The 27,113-nt window shown below is 36.8% G+C and overlaps 1 protein-coding gene across 1 annotated transcript in view; it reads left to right on the top strand.

Annotated features, from left to right (window-relative positions):
• The first annotated feature begins 4,390 nt into the window (after positions 1-4,390).
• The window catches only part of FREM1 (FRAS1 related extracellular matrix 1), a 78,703-nt gene continuing 55,980 nt past the window's right edge, over positions 4,391-27,113 (top strand). The window contains exons 1-13 of the mRNA XM_029284522.1: positions 4,391-4,612; positions 9,899-9,993; positions 10,290-10,591; positions 12,372-12,523; positions 13,985-14,308; positions 15,419-15,527; positions 16,632-16,763; positions 18,683-19,027; positions 20,105-20,247; positions 21,035-21,231; positions 22,611-22,701; positions 23,305-23,472; positions 26,747-26,955. Of these exons, the coding sequence (XP_029140355.1) occupies positions 4,391-4,612; positions 9,899-9,993; positions 10,290-10,591; positions 12,372-12,523; positions 13,985-14,308; positions 15,419-15,527; positions 16,632-16,763; positions 18,683-19,027; positions 20,105-20,247; positions 21,035-21,231; positions 22,611-22,701; positions 23,305-23,472; positions 26,747-26,955 (2,489 nt within the window). The remainder of the gene's footprint in view (positions 4,613-9,898; positions 9,994-10,289; positions 10,592-12,371; positions 12,524-13,984; positions 14,309-15,418; positions 15,528-16,631; positions 16,764-18,682; positions 19,028-20,104; positions 20,248-21,034; positions 21,232-22,610; positions 22,702-23,304; positions 23,473-26,746; positions 26,956-27,113) is intronic.

The following is a 27,113-nucleotide window of genomic DNA, read 5'->3' on the forward strand; positions in this document are numbered from 1 at the left end:
AGGTATTAATACCACATTACAATGTCTTGGTAAGGCCAAACTTGGAATACTGCATCCAGTTTTGGTCACCACGATGTAAAAAAGATGTTGAGACTCTAGAAAGAGTACAGAGAAGAGCAACAAAGATGATTAGGGGACTGGAGGCTAAAGCATATAAGGAAAGGCTGCTGGAATTGGGTATGTCTAGTTTAATGAAGAGAAGGACCAGGGAGGACATGATAGTAGTGTTCCAATATCTCAGGGGCTGCCACAAAGAAGAGGGAGTGAAGCTATTTTCCAAGGCGCCTGAAGGCAGGACAAGAAGCAATGGATGGAAACTAATCAAGGAGAGAAGCAACCTAGAACTAAGGAGAAACTTCCTGACAGTTAGAACAATTAACCAGTGGAACAACCTGCTTCCAGAAGTGGTGAATGCTCCAACACTGGAAGTTTTTAAGAAGAGATTGGACAGCCATTTGTCTGAAATGGTATAAGGTTTCCTGCCTGAGCAAGGGGTTGGACTAGATGACCTTCAAGGTCCCTTCCAACTTTATTATTATTATTATTATTATTATTATTATTATTATTATTATTATTATTATTATTATTATTATTATTATTATTATTATTATTATTATATAAGACAACAACACTGTGACTGAATCTGGATGTTCTGCTTCGGATACCACGAAGCCTCCCCCCAGAAGGTAACAAGGAAAACAGGTTGTGAAGAGGATGCGTAACATCCCAGATAATCCTGCGGACCTTGCTCAAGCATCGCGTATATGCTATGTCCTGGACAGAAGGAAGTGAACTACCAATATTTTTTTCTGCCATCCTCACCACTCTGCACCGCCTTCCTGTCTGAAGCAGTAATACTTCCAAACTGGATAGTAATGTAATATGAAAGGATACTTTTGATCGTCCCTCTATAGAAAGTGGTAAGGACAGGAGAAGGAAGATGTACTTTTCTCATGTGATGCAGAAAATGCAGGCGGTTACTGTGCCCGCTTCACCAGTGTCTCACTGTTGAGCGACCAAGCTAGCCTACTCTTTCACTGCACACCCAGAAACATTCTGCTAACCACCACCACCACAGGTGAATCATTAATACACAGAGGTGTGTGGTTCAAATCATAGTATTGACCAGACAGGTTTCATTTTGTCTAGATGTAATGGGCTGCGAAAATGACCTTGGGAGACAGGTGAAGGGTTCACAACTAGACACTGATTAGACAAAAGAAATCTCAGCCCAAGGAATGAAGATAAGGAAGCTATTTCAGAAGGGACCCTCCTTAGGTATGTAGGAAGTAAAGGCAAGGGGGGGGGATGCTTTCAGACTTGCAAGATTCTGTTACTTGTAACCTTATAATAAATTTTGCATCAGTACTTATGTTTTTGATTTTCTGACTATCTCAAAAAGCTGACAATAAGGTAAAGGGACATGGTAAAAAAAATCCTTGTCTTTTCTAGCCAGGTGTTAGTAATTCTCTTTTCACTTCCTATTAAACCCAATGTTAAGCCTTTATTCATGATGGTAGGCATGTCTGCAAAGATTCAGTGGCCTGTTGTTTGACAATGAGGGAGGAAGATTTCCAATGTTTTTTAAAAACCTTCCTAATGAAATGTTTTGCTTAGATTACAACAGTCATAGTCATGCCTGTGGCAGGCTTTCAAAGGCTTCAGAAAAATTGGCTGAGAAGATGAATTGTCAGCTGTGTTTTTCTGATTTTTAGATAAACATTCACAGGTAAGATAAGAGGACTGGTATTTTTTTAAAGAGAGTCTTGTATTTCAAAGAAGGCAAAACAACCTTTACAAAATGCTTTGGAAATCATCTTGTTGCTCACTTTGTTCTTTTAAAGTTCATGTTACCTCATTGGTTTAAAGTTGTCTTTTTTTAAGTGGTTTGCATCAAAGAAAAACCAGCCCCTGTACAGGCTCATTCCTGTCTCTTCATCATACACTTTTTCAGCTGGGAGATCTGAGGAGATCTGTGCTTAGATTTCCTTGATCACAAATGCAATCTTCAAACTCTTGCTTGACCTGTTTCAATTCCTCATTAAATAAAAACCAGAACAGGCCCAAAAGCTTGCCTTTTATACAGGAGCTCCAAAGGATTATTGTGAGAGTCACACAAAGCTCCTTTTCTTGTATGCTGAATGCTCAGCTTATGGCAATGGGAAAAGCATTTGGGTGTGGCATGAAATGGAATGGGACCTCCATACCTGTAGCTTAGTAGATCGGGCAACTCAACAGTTCAACTCTTGTTCAAAGCACCTGACTACATATACCCTGATGTAGGTTAAAAAGACAACATTAAGGAGAGTGATTAATGATTGGTAAATGATGCTCTGTGTCTGGAGAAACAGGGAAATCCTCCAATTGCTTTCCTTAACTTGTCCTTCACCAAATCTGAAAGGACATCATCACTTGATGTTCTTGTTCTTGAGGCATAATACAGTTTGGGAGTCACATGAATGCAATTGATGATAGTATACATTTCTGCTGACTCAAGGATTAAATTATGGATTGGATTAAGGACTTTTAAATTCTATAGCTCTCAGTAGTATAAAAGGAGCATTTTTCATAAACAGCAGTGTTTTGTGCCCTTTAACGAAGTGAAAAGTATTTCATAAACTGCATCAAATAAAACTCAAATTGTATTTGTGTATTGGACCATGCATATTTCTGATTCTATGCAGGGAAATGGTTATGAATTGCTTTATTATTTTTAAATCTTCACTTTATGTGGCATTTTGAAGTGTAAAACATATAGATCCCTGCTCTGCTCTGCTTGTACTGAAATCAGTTGACTGAAAACTGTGAAGGATAGGATAGTGATATTATGTTTATTGGTATTTCATTTCAACAAGAGTTTATTGTAACTCTTTCATTTTTCTTTTCAACTTTTTTTAAAAGAAAATTTCCAAAGAAACAATGAGACAAAATAGGATGAGACAAAATTCCAGATTGTACAATAACAATCTGCAAGCCTGGAACTACCTACACAATTAATAATTATGTTCAGGCAACAGTTAGTCATTAGATTGTTTAATTGATTGATGATTGATTGATTTTGTGCCGTCAAGTTGTTTTCAACTCCTGGTGACTACATACTTTTTGTCCATGTTGATCCATTTCTAACATGGTTTTTCAGATCTTCCAACAATGCCATCGTCATTACTATAAAACTAAGTCCATCTAACCTTCTCTTTCCTTCCATCTTTCCCAACATTAGAGCCTTCTCTAGAGAGGTAGGTTTTTGTATAATGGGTTCAGGGTAGGATAAATTGATGCTAGCCATTTGTGCCTCAGGTGAAAACTCTGGATTGATCTGTTTTCTTCGCTGTTTATAGTATTCTCTGGATTTCAGAAGTGTCAATACTCTTCCTATCTAGATATATCAACTTTGTTATTAGATAGACATTAAAGTGTTTCAAAGTCCATTTTATTCTGCTGGAATTTTAGGATGCACACAGCTTTTGGGAGGACAAACATGTTTTTTTCTCCTCTAAGGCACTCACCCTACCAAAAAAATGGTTTTAACGGGCAGAATACCTGCACCAAATAATGGCTGAGAAGATAGGTACTTTCTTAAAGAAAAATGAAATATGCAATGTTGTGGGGAAACAATAATGAAACTTTTAGCTTCACTAAGTATAAAAATTTAGAATTGTTATTTTTTTCTTATGGTTGCCAACAAAAACATTTTAATTCTTTGACTTTTCCCCCGAAAGCATGAGAAAGCTTATTTCCTTAAAATCATATTTTCTATGCAGAACTGCTGATGTGGCATTATAACAGTAATTATAAATCACCTCATGAACCTAAACAAAATTGAAGAAATGCCCAGTTGCCAATTTATGATTTTATAAGAGGCTATGTTGTTGTTTTTCTTAAAATGAAAAAGGACTTTGTTTTAACTGAATATAAACATCTGTGTGCCATCAGAATATTTTGGCTCCCTCATCATTATATAATTAAAAGATATCCCAAGGCTTCTGAAAAGTAGAAGCCAAAGATTAAATGAGGAAGGAGTATTAGGTATGTTTACCACCCTGAGTTACTGTATAAAAATAATAAAGATCCTACATAAATAAAACAATATTTAACTGTTTCAGAAAATACTCATCTCTTCGTGTGTGCATTTTTTTCTCTTCCCATTTAGATTTTGGAAAAATATGTTCACTATTCTGAAGGTTGGAATAGATCCAGACATTTATTAACCCAAGGATTACTTTCAAAGACCTCCTGGTTTCGTTATGCAGAACATATCCTTAATAAAAACATACCAGACCCTGTAACCTGGAATGCTTGACTAAGTGTTGAAGTTTTTGCGTTGTTTAGGTTTTTGGAAAGGATTAAGAAAACACTTCATTGCACAAGGTGCTTTTTCTTTGGAAACACTATGGAAAACATTTGGGTTCTGTTGCTCTTTGCGCTGAATCTGAAAACTACCCGCTCCACCTTTGTCAGCATCAACCAGGGACTAAAAGTGATGAGAGGTCAGTCCGTCTTCCTGTCACAAAAGGACTTGCAGTTTTCCATCCCCAGAGAGAAGGATGCATGTAAAATAGAAGTGGTAACGAATGAGCCAATCAGCCAGAGAGTTGGGAAACTGACCCCCCAGGTACGTGGAATTCATCTATAATTATGTGGCAATTATTTGATGAGATGAAATCTATTTCAAGCTGCTGTTATTTGAGAAAGTGGAATGCTGAGCTCTATCTAAATTCCTGTCTGGGAAGGACTTTTATGGCTAATGAAAAGGGCTCGAAAACTTGAGAATGATAGCCATCCAGTAAAAACAACTATTAATCTAAAAAGGCATTCTACTTACATAATGGAATGTCTGGAGAAAGAGATGCTGCCTAGGAAACCACAAGATAAGTTTCAGTATGATCTTTGGGTATTCCAGATATAACACAATCCAACTTAATGTATAGATCCAATATGGGATTCAGGAAAAGCAGAATTCCTTCTCCTGTAGCCTAACATGGGAAAAATACAAAAGCATGTTAATATTTATCCCTATGAGAGGACATTTTCAGGAATGGGAGAATATTATGAAGAGTTATTGCCACTTTAAAAGAAATCAGTGGAGGATTTGGGGGAGACAGTCAGATGGTATTTACAGTCATAAAGCTCCATGGAATTCAGAACTGAAACAGACTAAATTCAGAGCTATCTATTCTACTCTAAGTACTATAAATGAACATCACTTCCAAATTAAACTGTTTTGCAAACTTTAGAAAGAGTCCTACGTTTATCCAAATGCTCTTCTCAGAACTCTAATGGAGGGAAGAAAAAGGATTTCCAGGGGACCACATGCTGGTAAAACAAACAAACTGTATATGGGATATGCAGGAAAGCAAACACACTGAGCCACAGTGCTACAAATTTAAATCACATGTGGTCTTTTGTGATCTTTCAGCATTTATTTCTTCTATACTTACCACACACACACACACACAAACTGCTACATACTCAAGATGCAAGCATAGTAAGTATTGAGTTGTATTCATTGTAATATCACCCCTGAGCAACAATTCAAAAACTCTAGTGTGGATCCAGTGCTTTTTGTGAACAACTTATAATAGGACTTTGATTTGATTTAATCCAGAAGTATATCTCTTATTCACAAACTTCATGCTTAATAAATAATGGCACCTAGAAAGATGACATCCTGCTCCCATATCCAGTCCTGGCCATGCAATACTGTTCTGTTGTGAGTGGATTTATGTGCATCTATGCATTATCTGTTTTTACAGATATTTGTTCATTATTGCACCTTGCTAATATCTGTTGGACAAATAAGACGTGTGTGTGTTTGTGTGTGTGAGTATCAAACTTCTTAATGTCCCATCTTCCTCATAAAGTTGTTCCATTCTAGCAGCTGTCGCTATATAAAGAGACATTCTTGTAGTTCTCAATGAGTCACTCAGATTTTTATTTGTTACATGTTTGAAATGGTTAAAAAAATAATGAATGGACCATGTGCTGAATTGAAAAGGAAAGACACATATTTGGGGAATCATCATGTGCTGTTATTTAGATGTGCCTACGTATTGCCATTGTTAAGGCCACACTTTCCTTACCAGGAAATCTGTGTTTGAATACAGGTAGTCCTCGACTTACAACAATGTGTTTAGTGACTGTTCGAAGTTATAATGGCACTGAAGAAAAATGACCATTTTTCACACAACTGTCGCAGCATCCCCACGGTCCCATGATCAGAATTCATACGCATGGCAACTGGCTCATATCTATGATGGTTGCAGTGTCCCGTGGGTCATGTGATCCCCTTTTGCGACTTTCTGACGAGCAAAGTCAATGGGCGAAGCCAGGTTCACTTAACAACGGGGTTTTGAACTTAACAACTACAGTGCTTCACTTAACAGCTGGGCAAGAAAGGTCATAAAATGGGCCAAAACTCACCTAGCAACAATTTTACTTAGCAACAGAAACATTGGACTCAATTGTGGTCATAAGTCGAGGACCAACTGTATGTATGTGTGTTTCAGGGATTTATATTTTGATTTTGAGATTTTAATTTTCCCAAGGCAACTCAAAAACATAACACAATGACAACATTTGAATATAACCATGAAAATCAAGCAATATCACATAATTACATTTATTTATATAGGGAAAATCTTACCCTAAAAAACCTATTAATTTAAAAAGAAACCTTCTGACATGACATAATTTGAAGAAGGAAAGGCCTACTGGATCTCTGCAAGTTTAACATTTTATAGCTGTACTGCCTTTCATGCTGTAATACAAATAAATGTTACATTAAATATGAGTCCAGGATAAGACAGACTCTCTCTCTCTCTCTCTCTCTCTCTCTCTCTCTCTCTCTCTCTCTCTCTCTCTCTCTGTGTGTGTGTGTGTGTGTGTGTGTGTGTGTGTGTGTGTGTGTGTGTGTGTGTAAGCAGAATTAGATATTAATGCCTTTCCCAGCAGGTTTTTGGAAGCAGATGTCATCCAGGAAAGTTAATATTTATTTATCTCTAACATCCTAGTTGCCTTCATGTCACATGGGATTGCATGAAAAGCATGATTTATTTGTTTGACAGACAAATCTTTTTTTAAATAGAAAATTCTATGGGGTTCTTGTTTTAGGAAGGAGCTCTTAAAGATGGTATACTTGAAGCAAGGCTAGCACCACAGTTTAATGGATGTCAACTGGTTTCCTACCTTCAGTTGGCCTGTTGCCCTCAGCACCTCAACAAACTCCTATGGCACCAAAATTCTGTTCCTGCCCACTGATTCATCATTCACCAATCAGGTCTTGTCCTTGCAAGTGGCAGTGCTTATCAACATCAACAATGCTCACTGCTGTAATACATGAGATAGGTCTTGGATAAAGCCAAGGTAGCCCTTGGTTTTTGACTGTACTAAACACTGACTATTTTTGATGACCTCAAAATAATATCAAATGAATGTTATTCAACGAGAATTGAAACTGAACACACCTGATGGGCATCAGGCTGATGAAAGCAATGGTAGAAATTGTTCTTTTAACTAGCAAAAGCTGCATTGTAGAAGAGCCTTTCCTATGATCTCATTTCTGTCATTAAAGTGAGTAATGTGCTAGGGATGTGTGACAATTTAATTACATATTGTAATTGAAAAGTAGTTGAAGTGGAAATAAAAGCACAGGCAGACATTAATTAAAAAAAGATTTAGCTGTCCTTTGTTTTACTTGTTAAATATATAGACAATTATGGATGCCTGTTTGTATAAAAGGAAAACATATTAGGTAGCATAAAACAGATGTTTCTTTTTAACAAAGCAGATTGCGTCTTATTTTATAATTGCTGTCTGTTTTTGGTAACAGTCCTGTTGAGAAGAAAGCTTTCATTATTTAGCTCCCTTGTTATCAATTAAGAGGAAGAAGCAATGATGTCTTACAGAAAAAAATTATAATTTATGAATATCATGACTGTTATTCTCTGATGGATAAGCAAAAGCTGTATGGATGTAGCTTTTTGCGTTAGAAGAGGCTGCATTCTCAAAGCTAGGAGTGGTTTGAAACAGGAGGCTTTAATTGCTTTTATCTTTTCCCATCTTTCTGAAGTCATTTTCACACACCAGCTTTTAATATGGCTTTTAAAAAACCCTCTAAAAGTAATGTAAGCTTATATTGATTGAGGTGCACATCTGGTTTCTTTCTATTATTTCCTGCATTAGCTTGAGGACACAGATGTATTTCTGAATGTCATGCATAGAGAGAAAAGGCATTGTTAATGGCTGGTTCTACCATTAAGCAGCATAAAGTTTGATGTCTTAGAGGAGAAATTTTGGAGCACCTTTAAATGGTAGTAAAGAAGAGTTCAGTCTTAATTTGTATTAAAGATTTCAGGGTTTTTTTTGTCTTAGGCACAAAAATGTTTGAGAGCCACACTTGAGTGTAGAAGACATAATAAGAAATGTCCAACATTCCAATTTAAGGCAACATCATTTTTAGAGCAACTATTACAATGTAGTTTATAAAAGCTGAGAGAAAAGATTTTGGGGGCTCAAAGGCTTATTCTAGATTTCTCAACCTTAATTTTAATATGAATCTAATTTTTTTCCCCCTCATCATTGTCAAGATGACTATTTTTGCTTTTTCTAGTGTAAGAGAGGAATTCGTTTATCAATCTTCAGATGTTTTGTGACTTTGCTGGCATTTGGGAGTCCTTAATTTGAATGAGTGAGGTTCTTTTTCTCCACCATCCACATAACTGGCAGAGCACCACATCATTTCAGAGCATTTTCGATAAGTCTTGATAGACATGATGGCGTAAAAAGCAAATGACCTAAAAATGTTTGTAATTAATCAAAGTAAATTAAACATTAAAAGAAAAGCATGGAGGAGCAAAAGGAAAAATGTTCAACAAATACAAATATCTTTAGCATAAGACCTTGCAGTAGTAAGTGAATTTTATATGTAAAATGTTGGGTTTGGTAATTATATTATTTCTCGAATATCCATATATTTGGAGGACTCAAAGTTCACCCCTTTAAGATTACAGTACTCTTTGGGAGGAGTGCCTTTAAGTCAGTGTTGACTCCTGTTACTACAGTATTCTTCGCAAGATTTCAGAAGGGGTTTGCCATTGCCTGCTTCCTAAGGCTGAAAGGAAATGACTGGCCCAAGGTCAACCAGTTGGCTCTGTAGCTAAGATGGGACTAGAACTCATAGTCACTGAGTTTCTAGCCTTGTGCCTTAATTACTATACCAAAATGGCTCTCCATTATGACATAAGGCAGGAGTAGGCAATCTTGGCTCTTTTATGACTCGTGGACTTCAACGTCCACGAGTCATAAAAGAGCCAAGGTTGCCTACCCCTGACATAAGGAATGATAACCTACCTTCTTCAAGATGTTTATAAATTATAAAGAGGACAAACAGTTACTTGAAAAATGTTCACACATTCAGTGGGGAGCCACACTCACTTTTCTCCCTCACCAAATATACACAGTTTTAAAACATGTCTCTTTCTCCTATGACATGGAACTTACTAGAGGATTGATGGGATTTTTCTAAAACACGAATAAGTGATTTTTAAAATATCTGATTTCGAATTAGATTGGGATAATCTGACCGTGAAAGAGAAATAGCTGAATTCAGGAGAATATTTTTTCTGTGACAAAGCAAAAGAAGTAATCTATAGTAGTCCTTCCACAATGATCAGATATTAAAGTTCTGATTTTAAAACTTTCTAAATAATACAACAAAATCAGTATTCATTTTTGTACCTCAATTACATTGTTAGGTTCCTATCTTTATCACGCATGATTTAATTCTGAAAAATCTCATCTATATTGTAATACATCCTTCTCCGGATATGAATGCATAATGATAAAACAGAAATATCTATAATACTATGTTCCTTCTTTAAACATACGCTTTATGTAACAGGTGTTTGACTGCCATTTTCTTCCCAATGAAGTCAAGTACACTCACAACGGATGCCCAATTCTTGATGAAGACTTTATCATGCTAAGGCTATATAGGTAAGCAAGACCTGAGTAGTATATGAGTCAAGGATACATGAAATATATCTCCATCCTTCTGTAGAATTAATAAGGAAAATTAATATTATTCATAAGAAATCTGCTACTTTTCCCTCAACGTTCCCAAAAGATAAAATCTACGGTTTTCATTTAATTTATTCTCATAATTTGGTCAACATTTATTTGGTTTTTGTCACTATTGATCAATCATTAGTTATTGTACATTTCACCTTTTGTACAGATGCTCCACCATTGCTTCCTGAATTCTGATTGTGTGGTTTCCTTATCCTTTGCAGATTTACAGAAACTGAAACTTTCACAGAAACAGTCACTCTTCTTGTAAAGATTCTTGAACCAGATTGTAACATTATCAAGATGAGGTCCAGTGCTTTGGAAGTCCCTGAGTTTCATGGCCTGTCTGACATAATTAATAAGAACACAATCACTTTGGACTACAACAGGAAGATAAACTTGGAATGCACTATAAGCTTGAACTCTTTAGAGACATTTCTGCCAGCCCACGGGCAACTTGTTATTGGAGAAACCAAAGAAGAAGAACCTAGAGGAGATCAGCCACAGAGTTCCTCCCATACAACCAGTACGTCCTGCTTTAAAAATATATTGATTATCTCAATACTATCTGAATAGTATTGAGACCAAGTTGGTCTTATACCTCTGGTTAGTGCTTCCCTGGAAGCCACATTAAGTGCCAGATTGGGTCTTTGGAGTCTGCATGTGCCAGCATGCAAATGGCTACATATGTTTACATACACATGCATACGCTCAGATACATACCTATCTCTCATGCATACACACATGCACTTTAACCAGCCCTCTATCCAGTCAAACCATGTTTGCCTTTCAAATATAGAGATCTTCACACATACACAGCTACCCATAGTTTTTTTTCTTTTAGAAGTGAGAAAGGCTTTTTGTCTTCTCTTCGCCCAGCCTTTCAATACCCTGTGAAGTCTGGAACCATCAGTGGAGCTGCAGTGGGTCCACGAATGGATCTTTAGGGCTGTGTATGAGCTGCAGCCACTTTTGTTATTGCTGTCTGAGGGTAGCCCTTTATTCAAAGCGGTCCTCCATTAAAATGGTTATTTATTTTAAGTCCATTCAGAGTGAGAGGGAAAAGTAGTTTCCCTCTCATTGATGACATGTATTTCGATAATAAACAGAAGTTGCGAAAAGGTTGTTTTTTGTTTTAATTAAAATCCAAATCATCATCATTCTAGCCATTGCCTACCCACTGCAGGAGGAAGGCCTCTTCCGCATGTTTCCAACCAATACGGTCTTGAGATTTCTTTGGCCAATTGGGCCTGCAATATTTGCTGATGTCATCGATCCATCGTGTTTTAGGTCTCTTTCGTGGACGCTTTTTAATCAAGGGGGATCCATTCTATGTGACCAGCTCATTTCCATTTCAATTCTTTCACTCTCTTGATGATATCATATACTTTCGTTTGTTCTCTAATCCACGTGCAGGTCTTTTTATGCTGTGTTGTGATGCCAAGCATGGACCTTTCCATAGCTCTTTGCACCACTCGTAACTTTTGTATCGATTGTGATTAAAGTCACTCATTAATTTAAAAATGTCCTGCTGCCTAAAGTTAATGCTGTGTGCACTAGACCACCTTTCTTTGGTAGAGAGGTCCATAATTAATGTTTGTATAAATGAGTAGGGTACTCTAATATCATTTCCTCAATCAACAAATATGTTAATTAAATGGTGTACAGTTTATTCTCTTTTTAAAAGCAAAAATCTCCAAGTCTACTTCTTTGCACCAAGGCTGTGAGAACCAAGGGGAACTAGGAAAGGCTAATATTCCTCTCCTAGCTGCATCCTTTAGATATATATTGACACACAAAAAAGTAGAATAAACAAAAACTAGGGTCGAATAAGAATTTGAAGAATGAAGTGTTTAAGAGAGAATAAGACTACTCTCCCAATCTGCATACTACCCAGATCAGGATTTTACTGGTTTACTCTAAAATCAATATAAAGGGGGAGTTTATCTGCATATCACATAACATGTGGTTTTAGTGTGGTTTGGTTATTTAATAATTATGGAAACTACAAATGATCAATGTATATGAAACGTGAATAGAAATTGGGTCTTTTGACCTTGTGTCCAGCTTTGTTTTGCCAGACTTTGTAGCAACTGAAAGAGTTCCATGAACACTGTCCTGGAAGTGTGCCTGATAACAGTTCAGAGATATATATCCTATGGATAAATGAAAAAGGGTGGCGTTGTTGATTTAGACCTGTATTCCTGAGCTCAGAATGTAGTAATCCTGGATTCTGTTCTTTAGACCTATCTAACACTGATTTTGAACCATAGGATGGATGAACCTGATTAAGGTTTCTGTTTCAGACCTGAAGAGTGTTCATAATATCAGAGTGAGCTGTGATGAGTTTCTTCTGATGGGACTTAGATACCAACATTTGGACCCTCCTTCACCTAATATTGATTACATTCCCATCAGGCTGGATCTCACTGATACCAGAAGCAAGATTTTGTATAAGGTAAATGTCTCAGACGAAAGACCAAAATCAGACTTCTTACTTGTTCTGGCTCTCATAATTTAAAGCACTCAGATAATCTTCCACAAATGGCCTGGATTTTGGCTACTTAAAACAAATCTTAAGTGATGATCTAGTATGTGTTATGATCTTAGCAGACATTATGGGTTAGATAACAGTAATTGTTCTCCCATATTGGAACCCAGCCCAACTTGGTTTCGGCCGAAAACCCCATAAACCTGAAAAATCTTAAAGAACTTCCAGAAGACAGATAAAAATCTTAAAAGTTTTACTAAGAAAAGGATATCTCTGTCCAGCCCAGCAGCTTCTTTGATTTCTCTTGAGCCGTGCTACGCTCTGCAATTCTCTTTCTTTATCATATAGTTTTGCTGAGCATAGGCAAGAGACCAGATGAGTGAACATAAGATTATTCAGTGACTGTTATAAAGTTTTGTCACGAAACATCTGATTGGAATGATGAGCCTATTTGGGAATAAAGAAAAAAACTTAGTTTCAATCAGTGAAACAGCAGAAGGGCAGAGTGAAGAGAATGAGTTAGTAGTTTAGATTTAAACTCTTTAGAGCAGACATGTCAAACTTGCGACATCATGTGACATTGCGCAACGTATCGGAGCTTTTTCCCCATTGCTGGCAATGGGGTGGGCACGGTTTCCTGGTGACGTGTCCGGCCCGCGGGCCAGCAGTTTGACACCCCTACTTTAGAACTTTCCTGGCTCTGTGGACCATTATGTAGCTTCTTCCCCTAATGTGAGTCATGGAACCATCAGCTTTAGCCACTCACTTTTTAAATAGCAAAGGTAATACTAAATACAAATATGGTATCAATTAGCTGGTTTTGTTAGGACACAGCCTCTCTCTATAACTGTACATTTTCAGCAATGAAAAGATGGAAATGTGTTTTTTAAAATCTCCTGGAGATCAGTGAATATTGTTGCTTGTTTGTTTTTACTATTGTCAGTTTTTATTCCACAGATGGAAATAAACCAATTAGGCAAGCTCATAAGAAATGCAAGAAATGCATATTAATAATATATTTTTTTTAAAAAGTCCTAACTAAAGAATAAGCCCTAAATATAGAAACAATGTTTAAACCCTCTTAAGGTTATTTTTAAGTAGTGGACTACTGATCTTCTCTTTACACTGGGCCTGTCTCCATCTGTCTCTTTGTTTCTATAATGGTCAGATCTGTTTATCATATTATTTTTCAATGACTGCGTGAGAATTCTTTCACTGTTATATGACCATGTTAATATATTGTGTTGATATTCAGTGTTTCCTTTCAGTTTGACCTCATCTAAATAAACGTTACATTTGTGCATTGAATAAACAATAGTCAGAATTGGAGATTTCTTATATTATTTAATGTTAAAAGAGTTAGAAATATGAGGATTTCCTTTCTCACAAAGGAGGAATCTAATTTGTTGCTTCTTTTTTATTCCACAGTCTGAGTATGCTTGGATTCCTGTTCAGCTAAAAAATGCAGTTTCTAACCAGCCCCCACAACCGGCCTTTATGGCCATGCTCATCTTAGAAGCAGATCAGTTCATCCTGAGTCCTCTATCCACAGCCATATTGGATGCTGAAGACAGTGAAACACCCAAATCTTTGCTAGTTTTTAATATCACCAAGCCACCCCAGGAAGGTTTCATTACACACCTACAAGACCACACTAAAACTGTCTCATCCTTCACGTGGGCCAGCCTGGATAACATGCTTATTGCATATCAACCTCCAAACAGCAGCCATACAGAGAGAAGAAACTATGAGGTAATTGAAAAGAAGCTGATGCTCCCGTGTGGCATCTTCCTTTGTATATTAAATTTTCCCTGTTCCTGAGTAAATAGTATAATATGTACAATAAAAGGAACCTATGAGGATTTCACTGTTTAGTACTGTTGTTCTGGGTAGCTAGGAGGTAAAGAAAGCATTTCATATTATCTTTTGCTCACAATGACTTTTAAGAGTTGCAAGTTGACAAATGTTAAATAATCATATTATGAAAAATCAGATGAACATCATGCATGTCTTTTGAGCCAACTCTGTAATTCACTGTCAGCGTAAAGTTTTTTCCCCCCTGATTTTTAACCAATAAACTAGAAGTATTATTTGCCTTTCTTCAGCAGCATCTGGGTCTGCAGAAAAATCAATGCTCCCTCTTGTGGAAGTTAAAATTAATAACTTACACATGAAACATTAAATCTGGGTCTCCAAACCTGGCAACTTTAAGACTTGTGGACTTCAACTCCCAGAATTCCCCAGCCAGTTGAAGTTCACAAGTCTTAAAGTTGCCAAGTTTGGGAGACCCCTGCCTTAAATCATTGTGCTGATTTAGTAGAAAGAAAATAAAGGTACAATATTCTTTTCTTCCATTCAAAATGAGATGCTGAAAGCTGCTGTTCGAAAGAATTTGGTCCCAAATTATTGGTGGCATAAATGTTACTGATTGTAAATTATTATGTCTCTCTGTCTAGAATATTATTTAGCGGTTGTTAGATCTGCTCTCATCTTGAAGCCCATTTCTGTATACGGTCACTAAGAGTTGACACCTGATCAACAATCAGATCTGCCAGCAGTAATGAGCCATGACCAATTTTGGTAATCTTAAAAAAGATTAGACAAATTCATAGAGGAAATACTCTTATTTGCTACTAAACATAATTGCTGTAGATTGCTATGGATTTCCTCTATTATCAAAATCATTTGCCTCAGCTGTATTTTCTTCAGGAAGGAAAATGGGATGGCATTACTTTGCTCCTGTCCTGACTACACAATTCCCATAACATCCCATTAGCTGCTGTGGGGATAAAATTCTGAACTATACTTTGCAAAGTGGAAAATAGTGTTTAGTAAACAGTTTATGTCTGTTTTATTTGATAGGTGGAATTTGAAGTTTATGATTTGTATTTTGAAAGAAGTGTGCCAATTACTCTTTATATCTCCGTGAGAACAGCAGACACAAATGCACCAAGGGTTTCATGGAACATGGGTGAGAATTATTATTTTTTATGTCATAATATCTTTGATTTAAAATGCAAAGAACACTTACAAGACCAAATTAAATAAACCATGGAGATTTCTAGCAGATATAAACTCTCTTGGCTTTCAGGGAAAGTAGTAAAATATGCAGAGAAAAAAACGTGGTTTTAAGCAAATAGTTAGCACTGAATACAAGGAAGTGAAAATATCTAGGGAACAAGTCTCATTGCTGTTCTATGTTAGTATGTATTCCTAAGAAATCATACAGTCACAAAGGTGGAAAGTTGTTCAGGGTAACTTCCTACTTAGCACAGGAAAGCATCCATAACAGATGGCTGCCTAAGGATTCATTTGCACCTGGTGCTTAACGTGGTAGAGATGTGCCCCACTGACCATTTGCTAAGGGCATGTCCTCACAACGGCTCCTTCATCATGTGGGCAACTGCCACTGAAGTGAACTGAAGCTGGTCCAAGATTTTCTGGCATGAAAATAGTGCTTTCCACATTATCAGCATAAGACCTCCCATTGGGGCAATCCCAAGGGGGATGGAGAAGCAGAAGTAGTGATGAGGGAAAAACTTTCTATTTACATTTAATGGAACTCGATCATGTTGGCCTACTTTCTTTCTGTAACTGTCTGCCCTAGTGTATGCCTGATATCCAGTGAAAGGGACCTGATCATCTCTCAGAGAAGTTAGTTTTAGTATCAAGCTACTTGTTAATAGTTTTTTCCTGATATGCAATTAGAATCCAAGATCCACTTTGGTGTAGCGGTTAAGGTTCTGGACTGCAGCAGCCCTGAGTTCTAATTTCCCTAATTCTGGCAGTTGAAGTCCATGCGCGTTAGAGTTGTCAAGATTGGAGACCTGTGTTTCACAATAAAGCACAGTGAAATCAGGTGATGTGGAATGTAAAACAGAAATGTTTCTTTAAATAGTAGTTTATAAATGTTTTTTTAAGTTCCTATAAACAAATTATACTATGCATAAAAATATGACCTATATTTTTGTTATACACCTGTACACCTGTACCTGTTATTTTCTCATGTTAAATATTTCTCTTGTTTGGTGCATATTAACTCTGGCTGTATCATTGTTTCCCTTGTCTTTTTTAGGTCTTGATCTCCTGGAAGGTCAGTCTCGCCCCATAACATGGGAGCAGCTTCAGATTGTAGACAACGATGATATCAGCGGAGTTCGTTTAGTTCCTGTGGATGGGTTACAACATGGGCAGCTTACTGTAAGAGGTATCATCTACTTTCTAAAGTCTGATTGCAGTAGTTGCAATTTGGTTCTCAGCACAGCCTCTGCAACATGAAAAACATATTTTTTTTCCTTGGGTCATCTTTGTTCACCCAAATGTTTCTTTCATGGTGTGGACCAGAGAAGGGATCACCTTGTGTCCTACTTTCCATTTCTATTCTGTTGTCGTTATGGACACAAGAGGGTTAAAGCTGGAATAACCAAAGGCCCCTTCCTACGAGGCTGACCATGCTAATTATCCACAAGACTGCTTCTAGCAACTTTGAAACATTCTGTAGTTTTGGTACAAGATGGAGATAATATAGGTTATTCTAGTTAAGCTCTCTGCCCTTTTTATCTCTTGCCTGTTGTTCATTCCTTTTCCTGCTTTTTGCCCTGTTTTTGCCAGTTAACTGTTTTGGATGTTTCTGATGTTTCATAAATATACGTCCAGCTATATACGTATTCTGCTAGCTGAACTGAGTGGCTTCTGTGCTCGCTCTGATCTGAATGTGCCGGGTGAAACAAAATTGGAAAATGTGCATTAAAATTTTGCAGCATTTAGTATCGCCTCCTAAACATGAGGTTTTGGAAATACCTTTCCTTCTGCCCCCTGGTTTTGCATTGTGACTAGTTATATTGGATAAGGAGCAAAAATCAGAAAAGACTTGCCTTATTTCTATTTGTCCTTTTCTGCATTTATATTTTTGTTTTTGGTTGAACTTTTTTACTTGCTCCATAGTGTAAGATTTCAATTCTGTTCTGTTGTCTTTGCCTCAATTTCCTACTTCCTGTTGGACTTCTGCTAGCTAGTGGTTGGTAGTGAGCTTAAATGGAAAGTGTTATTCTTTGCAGATGGGAGGGGGGGGGAGATTTTGCCTAAAAGGCAGAGATGTTGATGTGTATTGGGAGCAAAGAAGCAGAGTTCTCTGAATGTATGTATGTGTATGCCTATGTGTATATAGAAAGGAATGTATATAACCAGTGGTGGAATTCAGCCAGTTCGCATCAGTTCGGTAGAACCGGTAGCTAATTTTTTGTTGCCCAGGCCCAGATATGGACTTCCGGAAGCGGCATCCACACAGAGAACCGGTTGTTCACATATTTGAATCCCACCACTGGATATAACATAGACACTGCAGGGATAAATTGCAATGTAGATTATCTAAATTTGAAGTATGCTAGTTCAGACTAATTCAAAAGTAATACTAACAATATTTCTTTAGTTGAAAAGCATTTGACAGCAAACCCATTTTTGCCCCATTTTATGACCTTTCTTGCCACATTTGTTAAGTGAATCAATGCAGTTGTTTAGTTAATAGCAAGGTTGTTAAGTGAAACTGGCTTCCCCATTGACTTTGCTTGTCAGAAGGTCGCAAAAGATGATGCCATAAACCTGGGACCCTGCAACCATCATAAATATGAGTTAGCTGCTAAGCATCTGAATTTTAATCACATGACCGTGGGGATGCTGGGGGGGGGAATAATCATGTGAAAAAGGTCATAAGTCACTTTTGCTGTTGTAACTTTAGTTTAACTGTCACTAAAGGAACTGTTGTAAATCGAGGACTACTGTACTATCTCCCTGCTTTAATGCACAGGTCTTACATTTGCATTCTAAAACTTCTAGGTTTGGTCCCATAATAATTTTTTTTGTTTTACTTGAAACATTTTAAACTGTTCATCAGCAAAATGTGAAAGCTTCCCTAGTTTCACTTACTCTTCTGAATCCATGTGGAAATAAGAGACGGATCCTTCCATATTCCCTGAATTCTAAGCAATTCAGTAGGATCTCATGAGCAAATTTTTGGAACACAGATGCTATTTTTCTCATTTCAGTAGCTATTGCACCATCTTTATAAAAAGGAGTGCATTTCCCAATGCAGATTCTAATATGAATTGTTCACTTTCTATTGCCTAACAGGAGGGAAAGGATTCATGTTCAATGTCTTGGATCTTAAGACTGGAGTGGTTCGTTACCATCATGATGACAGCGATTCCACCAAAGACTCCATTGTCTTTAGGATCTTTGATGGCCACCACAGTAGCCGCCACAGGTTTCCAATCAATATTCTGCCCAAAGATGACAGCCCCCCTTTTCTCATTAGTAATGTTGAAATAGAGGTCCATGAAGGAGAAACGATTCTGATTCAAAGCTCAATGCTTCATGCATCTGATATGGACTCTAGCGATGACTACATACTCTTCAATATCACTAGATCACCACAAGCTGGAGAAATAATGAAAAAACCTAAAACAGATTTTCTTGGTAATATGCTCAGTGTGTATGGGGTCTTTATTCCTTTTTCCTTTTCTTTACACAATATTTGAGTTCTGTTTTCATGTATGTCTGGAAATTATTTTCAGCTACACATGAGATTTCACACTTGTCCACTTTATTAGCTTTGGTGCTTATGTTAGCTACTCTTGCTTAGAACTGTACAAATGCACTCTGAATCACAACTTCTATTATCAAAAAAACCACCAAGAGTGAATAACCTGAAACTCCAGGACCACATGCTTCTAAATGCCTTGGCTATGGGCTTAATTTATCACAAAATTATAACTTTCCCTGAGACAGAATATGAATGAGAATTTGTGAAAAACAAGTGGTGCAATCTTATCAATTATTACCAGTTAGTATTTGATTGAATTGACTTTATATTTAAATTTACCCATGGTTATAAATTCAGTCAAATTTAATTTTCATTTGATTCCATCTTTTTTTTTTGTCCTAGTCCCATCTGGTTTTTTGGCATATTGCCTTTGGCATGCCATTCAAATTTTAAACAAATTCCTCAATAATAAAGGTGTGATATAAACAAACAAACAAACAAATTCGCCCCAGAGGTTCTATACCCATATATCTTTAGGGATGAATAGAAAAGTTAAGATAGTGGCTGTGACTGTGTGATCAAAGACCTACCCTTTTTTATGTGCATACAATTGACTGCACAACTGAGTCACCATCTTTACTGTTTTGTCTCCTATCACTATGAATGCCCCTGCCTGAGAAACAAAATAATTGATGTGTAAAGTTTAACACAAGAAATTTCTCCTAGAATATCAGCATGATGTTTACTTACAACAAATATCAGTTATATCCTTCCTAAATAAGTGGGAACAGTAATCAAATGATGGTTTAGAAGGCATTTTAGTACCATTTTAATACCATTTAATACCATTTTAACACCAAAGAAATGTAAAGTCTTCCCTTGTGTACCTCAAAAAGTATTAAAGACATTACTAATTTAAGAATTAATACAGAAGAGTTCATGCCAAAAATATTATAATATTAGTGATCTCTGCTAATCTAAGCTACGGACTTCTTTCTGTTATTTAATAGGTTATCCAGTCACTAAATTCCTTCAGAAAGATCTGTTTAATGGGATAATTTATTACCATCACTTAGGAGGAGAAATATTTGAAGATTCAGTTGAGTTGGTTCTATGTGATAGCCATGATCCCCCCAATCTTTCAGAAATTCAGGTAAGATTTGGAATTTATTTTAAGGAATGAGAGAATGCAGTGACATTTCTCTATAATCAAAACATATAGTGTTAAATTCACTTACAAATAAGCATGTTCCATTTGTAGAATGCAAATATACCTTGAGCTTTTTCTTACCCAGATAGATCAAATTCATGATTACATATTAATGTTGTTAGGTTCCTTCCTCAGCTGTCTTGACAGACATGGCAAGGATAGAGAAATACCTTTATTTCATACGATAATGAAATTATTTCTTCTCCCCAGCTTTTGAATGTTTAATCTACAGTTTGTTTTGCATGTCTCACATTTTTTGCTGAATGTTGGTTGGTTGTTTACCTAATCAGAATTCCTATCCTGAAAAAGACTAGTTCCCAACATACTTCCCGCAGCATTATTTACTATTGGTAGAAGGGGATGATGTAAGCTGTAACTCAGGCTTCAGTTAGATGCCATAGTAGTAATATATAGTATAGCAATACTAGTAGAATATATAGCTGTTTTAGTGGCTGTTTCTTCTAGAAGATGCCAGAACAAAAGTCTGAAAAAACATTTCAGAAAATGTCCTTGGACTTCTAAAATATAACACAGATTAACTTAAGCAAAATGTAAAGACCAACATTTCACAAGATTGATAATTTTTGACAATTCTTGTGCTTGAGGTGTGTGGTCCAACAAGTTGCTTAGATTCATTTTAAATGCCATAATTATTTAATTGTAGTATTTTGGATGATCTCTCTTTAAAAAAATCAGGGTATAGTAATTTTTCTCATTATTGTTATCCTAGATAATAAGAGTACACATAATTCCTGTGAATGATCAACTGCCAAAAGAATCTCCAGGAACAAACCGTCATTTGACTGTCAAGGAAACAGAGATTGCTTATTTAACAAAGAAACACCTTCATTACATAGACATGGAAACCCAGGACAGTGAGCTAATGTATACCATAACATCTCCCCCGTTCTTCTCCTTTGCACATTAGTAAGTCTCAGGGGATATACATTTAGTGACCATTTAAAGTTACAATGATACTGAAAAAAGTGACTTATGACCATTTTTCACACTTATTACTGTTGCAGCATCCCCATGGTCACGTGATCAAAATTCGGATGCATGTATTTATGATGGTTGCAGTGTTGCATGTGATCACCTTTTGCGACCTTCTGACAAGCAAAGTCAGTGGGGGAAGCCAGATTCACTTAACAACTGTGTTATGAACTTAACAATTGCAGTGATTCACTTAACAACGGTGACAAGAAAAATCATAAAATGGGGCAAAACTCACTTAACAAGTGTCTTGCTTAGCAACAGAAATTTTGGACTCAGTTGTGGTTATGAGTTGATGACTACCCGCACCCATGTGTGTTTTCAGGCTTAGCTAGCTTTTGATGGTCAGTTGCGAGTATTGTCAAGGAGAGATTGGAAGGACTCCTGCTTCTCTGTTTCTTTTATATTATGTGTACCTTGACTGATGAGTTTCCCCATTTTTCTACATTTATTCAGGCCCCTCCCTGCAGTCACTTATTCTGCTTGCTTGGATGTGTGGAGATAGGGCTACATTACGCACACAATACTAGAGGCAGACTTCAATTTATGTCTAAGCAGAAGACACTTTGAATATCTTTGACATGTATATGACAAAATATGACAAGCTGATCAATGTCAATGAATATGGATCCAACAGGAATAAGTAGGAATAAATAAACAAACCTAAAATGGCCTCAGGGGGCCACTTGAAAACACAATTCTGATCATTTGAATTGGGAAGCTTCAGATTATGCATATGGTTTTAAGAACTACTAAGTACATAGGTAGCTTGCCATAACATCTCAGTATTATGGACATTATGCAGTTGTTACATGTAGTCCTCGACTTATGCCTGGTCACTTAGTGGACCCCCTCCAAAACTACGTATGACCTAGTTCTAGTGTTCTGATAGCTGCCCACATCCCTACAGTTACATGATTGAATTTTGGATGCTTGACAATTGACTTACCTTTATGGACAATTGTTGCATTCCGTGGTCACATGACCACGGTTTATTATAACTTTTTGTGAGTTTCTAATCTTTTGGGCTGGTTTCTGGCAAAAAAATGCCCATAGGAATACAGTGAAATACTGTTGGCATTTGCTTAATGTTCACATCAAAATCTGTTATAAAATCAGATCTATATGTTATCCATGTACAAGTACTTACACAGACATTCTATGGTCACAATTATTTTGCTATTAATTATAACAAGTAAAGAGGCAGTTATAATGAACTTTCTGTCCTGTTTTGGACTAATTGTATTTCTTCCCTTGCTTTGCAAAACATTCTATGATTTTGTACACACGTATGACAGTACTTTTTTCTGCAGTCATACAGATGCTGGAAAATTATTCATGGTGGAGAGTATTCCTAAGCTCATCAAGGATCCTTCTATTCTATCACTAAGATCATTCACTCAGGTTTGTAATTAAATTTAAACTTTACCTAAAAATGTCTTGTCATGCATTACACCTACCTTATTTTAAAAGAGTCAATTGAAAATCAAGGTGCTCTGTGCATGATTAGAAGCAGTTTTCACTACGTGGAAACTATGAAGGAAACAACAGCCCAAAGTTAATGCTAGTTTTAAAGAATTCCCATGAGGTCAATCTTAATTTGAGCTAGGATGATTTAATGTTTTTTTTTTTCCTGCAGTCTGCAATGTTTTTAATAAAAATTTTGAAATCTATAATTTAAGGATCTTTTATCTTCATTTCTTCATTCCTTTTTAATAATCAGCTTTCACAGCTGTATAATGATTGAAATATAAAACATGAATGTGGCTTATTGTAAAAATGCATGCACAAATAGATCAAAGCAGGGGTGAGCAACTATAGCAACTTTACGACCTGTGGATTTCAACTCCCAGAATTCCTAAGTCAGCATGGTTGCCTACCCGTGGATTATAGCATAATAAGATTGAAAGTATTTCCTTATTTAAAAAGCTAGTAGTCATGTAGATACAAAATGGAAGATTTTTAGGATATATAACGGATATTTATTTAACTATTTTGCATCTATAGCATGCCATAAACCACATGAAAGTTGCCTATGTGCCACCCATGGAAGATATTGGCCCTGAACCTCAATATATCCAGTTCGCGTTTTCCATCAGCAATCAACATGGCGGAACTTTGTATGGCAACTGTTTTAACATTACTGTTCTTCCAGTCGACAATCAGCCTCCAGAGGTATGTTTCTGATGCTAAAAGAAGTAGAAGAAAATAGAGACTACAGGTAAACCTCAACTTATAATCGGCCACTTAGTGATCATCTGAAGTTAGAATGGCCTTCTCAAGGAGTACTTGTAACCTGAAGTACTGACAGCCATGGCATCCTGGTGGTCACATGATCGCATGCTGGGCACTTAGCAACTAGGCTGCACTTAGAGCCACTTGCAGCACTGTCACATGACACCAAAAAGATTATAAAGGGTCAGTCGGGTGGGTGATTTGATTTACGACTATCATGACTTATGACCATGATGAGCAGACTCCATTAGAGTCATAGGTTGAGGCCTACCTTTGTATCACTTAGATCTGAGTTTCAGTAGGTGTAAAAGAAGCCAGGCATAGATTTTGTTCATTTATTTTCAGATGTGGATTTTTTTTTTCAAAATCATTTGCTCAGTTGTATTTTTGGTATGATTTTAAAACTATAACCATAATAGTAATAGTGATATTTCAGAATGGAATCACATTTTACAAAACATGCTTTTCCCAGAGAAGGTGGGTGGGCAAAACTTGTTTAGGAAAGGGAATAATGGATAGAAATAGGAAGCTTTAATACTTTCTGATGCTGTCAATCCTTCTTTGTCAATTTTCCAATTTCTGAACTAGGACAAAAAAAAACCTGTGAGAAAAGTCAACAGGATTGTAAACGATTAAACTTTCCTTGTTCTATATTCTGCTTTTCACGTTTCTCTATTGGTGTCAATGGATGGAAAGCTTTTGTAAAATATAAACCTGCCTATGTCATAGACCAGCAGTCTCCAACCTTTCTGGCTTGGTGAACTGGCAGAGGTGGTGGCAGTGGGGAGAGGGGATTGTTTCGCGGGCACGCATGCCACTTTCACAAATGCAGCTTTGTGTGAATGTGCATGCTCGTTCACCACTTCTGTAGCTTGGTTTCGAATGGGCTGCAGCCCGGCATCTGGTCATGAACCAGCAGTTGGGGACCCCTGTTGTAGGCTATTGGAATTACATTATTTTTTTACTTTTCTTATGATCTGAGTTTTTTTTCCCGCTTAGAAACATTCACAATCTGTTAAAACAAGCATGCTTCAGGTGTAAATGATAGAATTCATAATTCTCATTCACTTTCCTGTGTGGAAAGAAAGCTGTATTGGATTGAAAAGGATTAGTACAAGAAATAAGTAAAGCCCAAATGATGATTTGCTGGTTTCTTTAGATTTTCAGAATTAGCATCGTCTTTCTCTGATTTTATGATGTCCGTATTTGGAAACTCAGAAATTATTCGGTGTATCTGGAATCAGAACAAAACAAATTTGAAGCACAGAGCAATTGAGTTTGGAAGTGGCTTTTGCCCACTTCTGGGAATTCTTTGCTTTAAACTTACCCAATGTCTTTGCTAAAACCACTCATTATTTTTTAGAATATTAGAATACTGCAAAACATTTCGAATTTTAGGTTTTTGAGGACAAAACAGAATATCTGTTTTGATTTCAGTGGGCTGTTCTTACTTCACTGGAAATGTTCTGATGCTCTTCTTGTGCTGTCAGGGGTATCCTGAATTAAAAACAGCCCCTGTTCTCAGCTCAGAAAATTTCAAATTTGAAAATCGCCTCTACTCAGCATCATTGGGAAAAAACACTGGCTATAAAACTGTTAACATATGCTCATAAGAATTATTACCTTGCTCAATAGTAGTAACTGTGAGAGGGACCTCGGAGTCCTGGTGGACAATCACATAAATATGAGCCAGCAGTGTGCTGCAGCTGCCAAAAAGGCCAACACAGTGCTAGGCTGCATTAACAGAGGGATAGAATCAAGATCACGTGAAGTATTAATACCACTTTACAATGCCTTGGTAAGGCCATACTTGGAATACTGCATCCAGTTTTGGTCACCACGATGTAAAAAAGATGTTGAGACTCTAGAAAGAGTGCAGAGAAGAGCAACAAAGATGATTAGGGGACTGGAGGCTAAAGCATATAAGGAACGGTTGCTGGAATTGGGTATGTGTAGTTTAATGAAGAGAAGGACAAGGGGGGACATGATAGTAGTGTTCCAATATCTCAGGGGCTGCCACAAAGAAGAGGGAGTCAAGCTATTCTCCAAAGCACCTGAAGGCAGGACAAGAAGCAACGGGTGGAAACTAACCAAAGAGAGAAGCAACCTAGAACTAAGGAGAAACTTCCTGACAGTTAGAACAATTAACCAGTGGAACAACCTGCTCCAGAAGTGGTGAATGCTCCAACACTGGAAGTTTTTAAGAAGAGACTGGACAGCCATTTGTCCGAAATGGTGTAGGGTTTCCTGCCTGAGCAGGGGGTTGGACTAGATGACCTCCAAGGTCCCTTCCAACTTTTTTATTATTATTATTATTATTATTATTATTATTATTATTATTATTATTATTATTATTATTATTATTATTATTATTAAATGGAATAAAAATGATGGTTTGTGGAAGAGGAAGATTAATTGCAAAAATCAAACACTCTTATCTTATAGTTTTGTGCAGTGGAGATAAAAGTTTTCTCAACTGAAAATAAATATAGTGGGTGCTGACTGGCTCATAGTATTCTCTCTTCTTTTTTTTGCATTTTGAGGGTGATAGAAGTGAAGATGAAAATGGGGTCAGTTTCAGACATGGGAGGATTTGTGAGTGGAACCAGCAGAAATGAAACTGCCGTATGATTTTGAATTCCCAGTAAATCTAGCCAAACAAGCACTCCTCGTAGCAGGAATGTCACTTCCACAAGATAGATCATCTCCACAGGAGGGCTAAAACAACTTTAACTGAGTTTGGCTGTAGTAACAGAAAGTTGATAGTCTGATTGTATTGTAGTTCCTCCCCTTACTTATTAGGGAGGCATCTCTGTGAATTAAGAAGGCATCTGTCTGAACCACTTCCAAATGCTAACTGGATGTTCTGGGCTTAGAAATTGTTTCATTCTTTCTCACCATGTTAATGGAGCTTGCATATCTCCCTCAAGGCCACCTACCTTATCTCCTTCAATAAGACAATATAATTTCAGAAAATTATAGTTTTTCATTTTCTGTACAAAGGCTGACCCTCTTCAAGTCTGACTTCGACCAATTGAGAAAATATTGTGGAGAGTCTCTCCAGAATGCAAAACTTCTTTTTTTTTAGATGAGAGATTTCAAAGTCTGCAAAACTGGGTGCTATGAAAAAGAATATGCCTTAATTACTAAAGCATCAGCAAAAAATATTGTTCTGAGAGGAAATGGCAACTCTTGTATCTTTTCTTTTGCTTAGGTGCTTACACACAGCTTGAGAGTAGAAGAAGGGGGCAAGAGCACCATTACCAAAGGCCATATTTTGATTTCAGATGTGGACACCAAACTGGAAAACATACGTATACGTCTCCTAAAGCTTCCCCTTCATGGAACTGTTGAATTAGATGAGAATCCTATGAATCAAAGAGATTGGCTGACCTGTGAAGATTTACAGATGTCCAAAATCAGGTTAGAGAGCAAATTGCTTTTGCTGTGAAGCTATAAGCCTGATTTCAAAATGATCTAATTTTGATGAAAAGTCACCTGTTATATTTGTTGGGAAGCAAATATGTTTCAAGTCTTTTCCATCTTCTTCATATTAACTCTTTGTAAATTTAACTAGCATG

The sequence above is a fragment of the Protobothrops mucrosquamatus genome, unplaced genomic scaffold, assembly GCF_001527695.2.
Source record: "Protobothrops mucrosquamatus isolate PMUCROS unplaced genomic scaffold, P.Mucros_1.0 scaffold680, whole genome shotgun sequence".
NCBI classification, from domain to species: Eukaryota; Metazoa; Chordata; class Lepidosauria; order Squamata; family Viperidae; genus Protobothrops; species Protobothrops mucrosquamatus.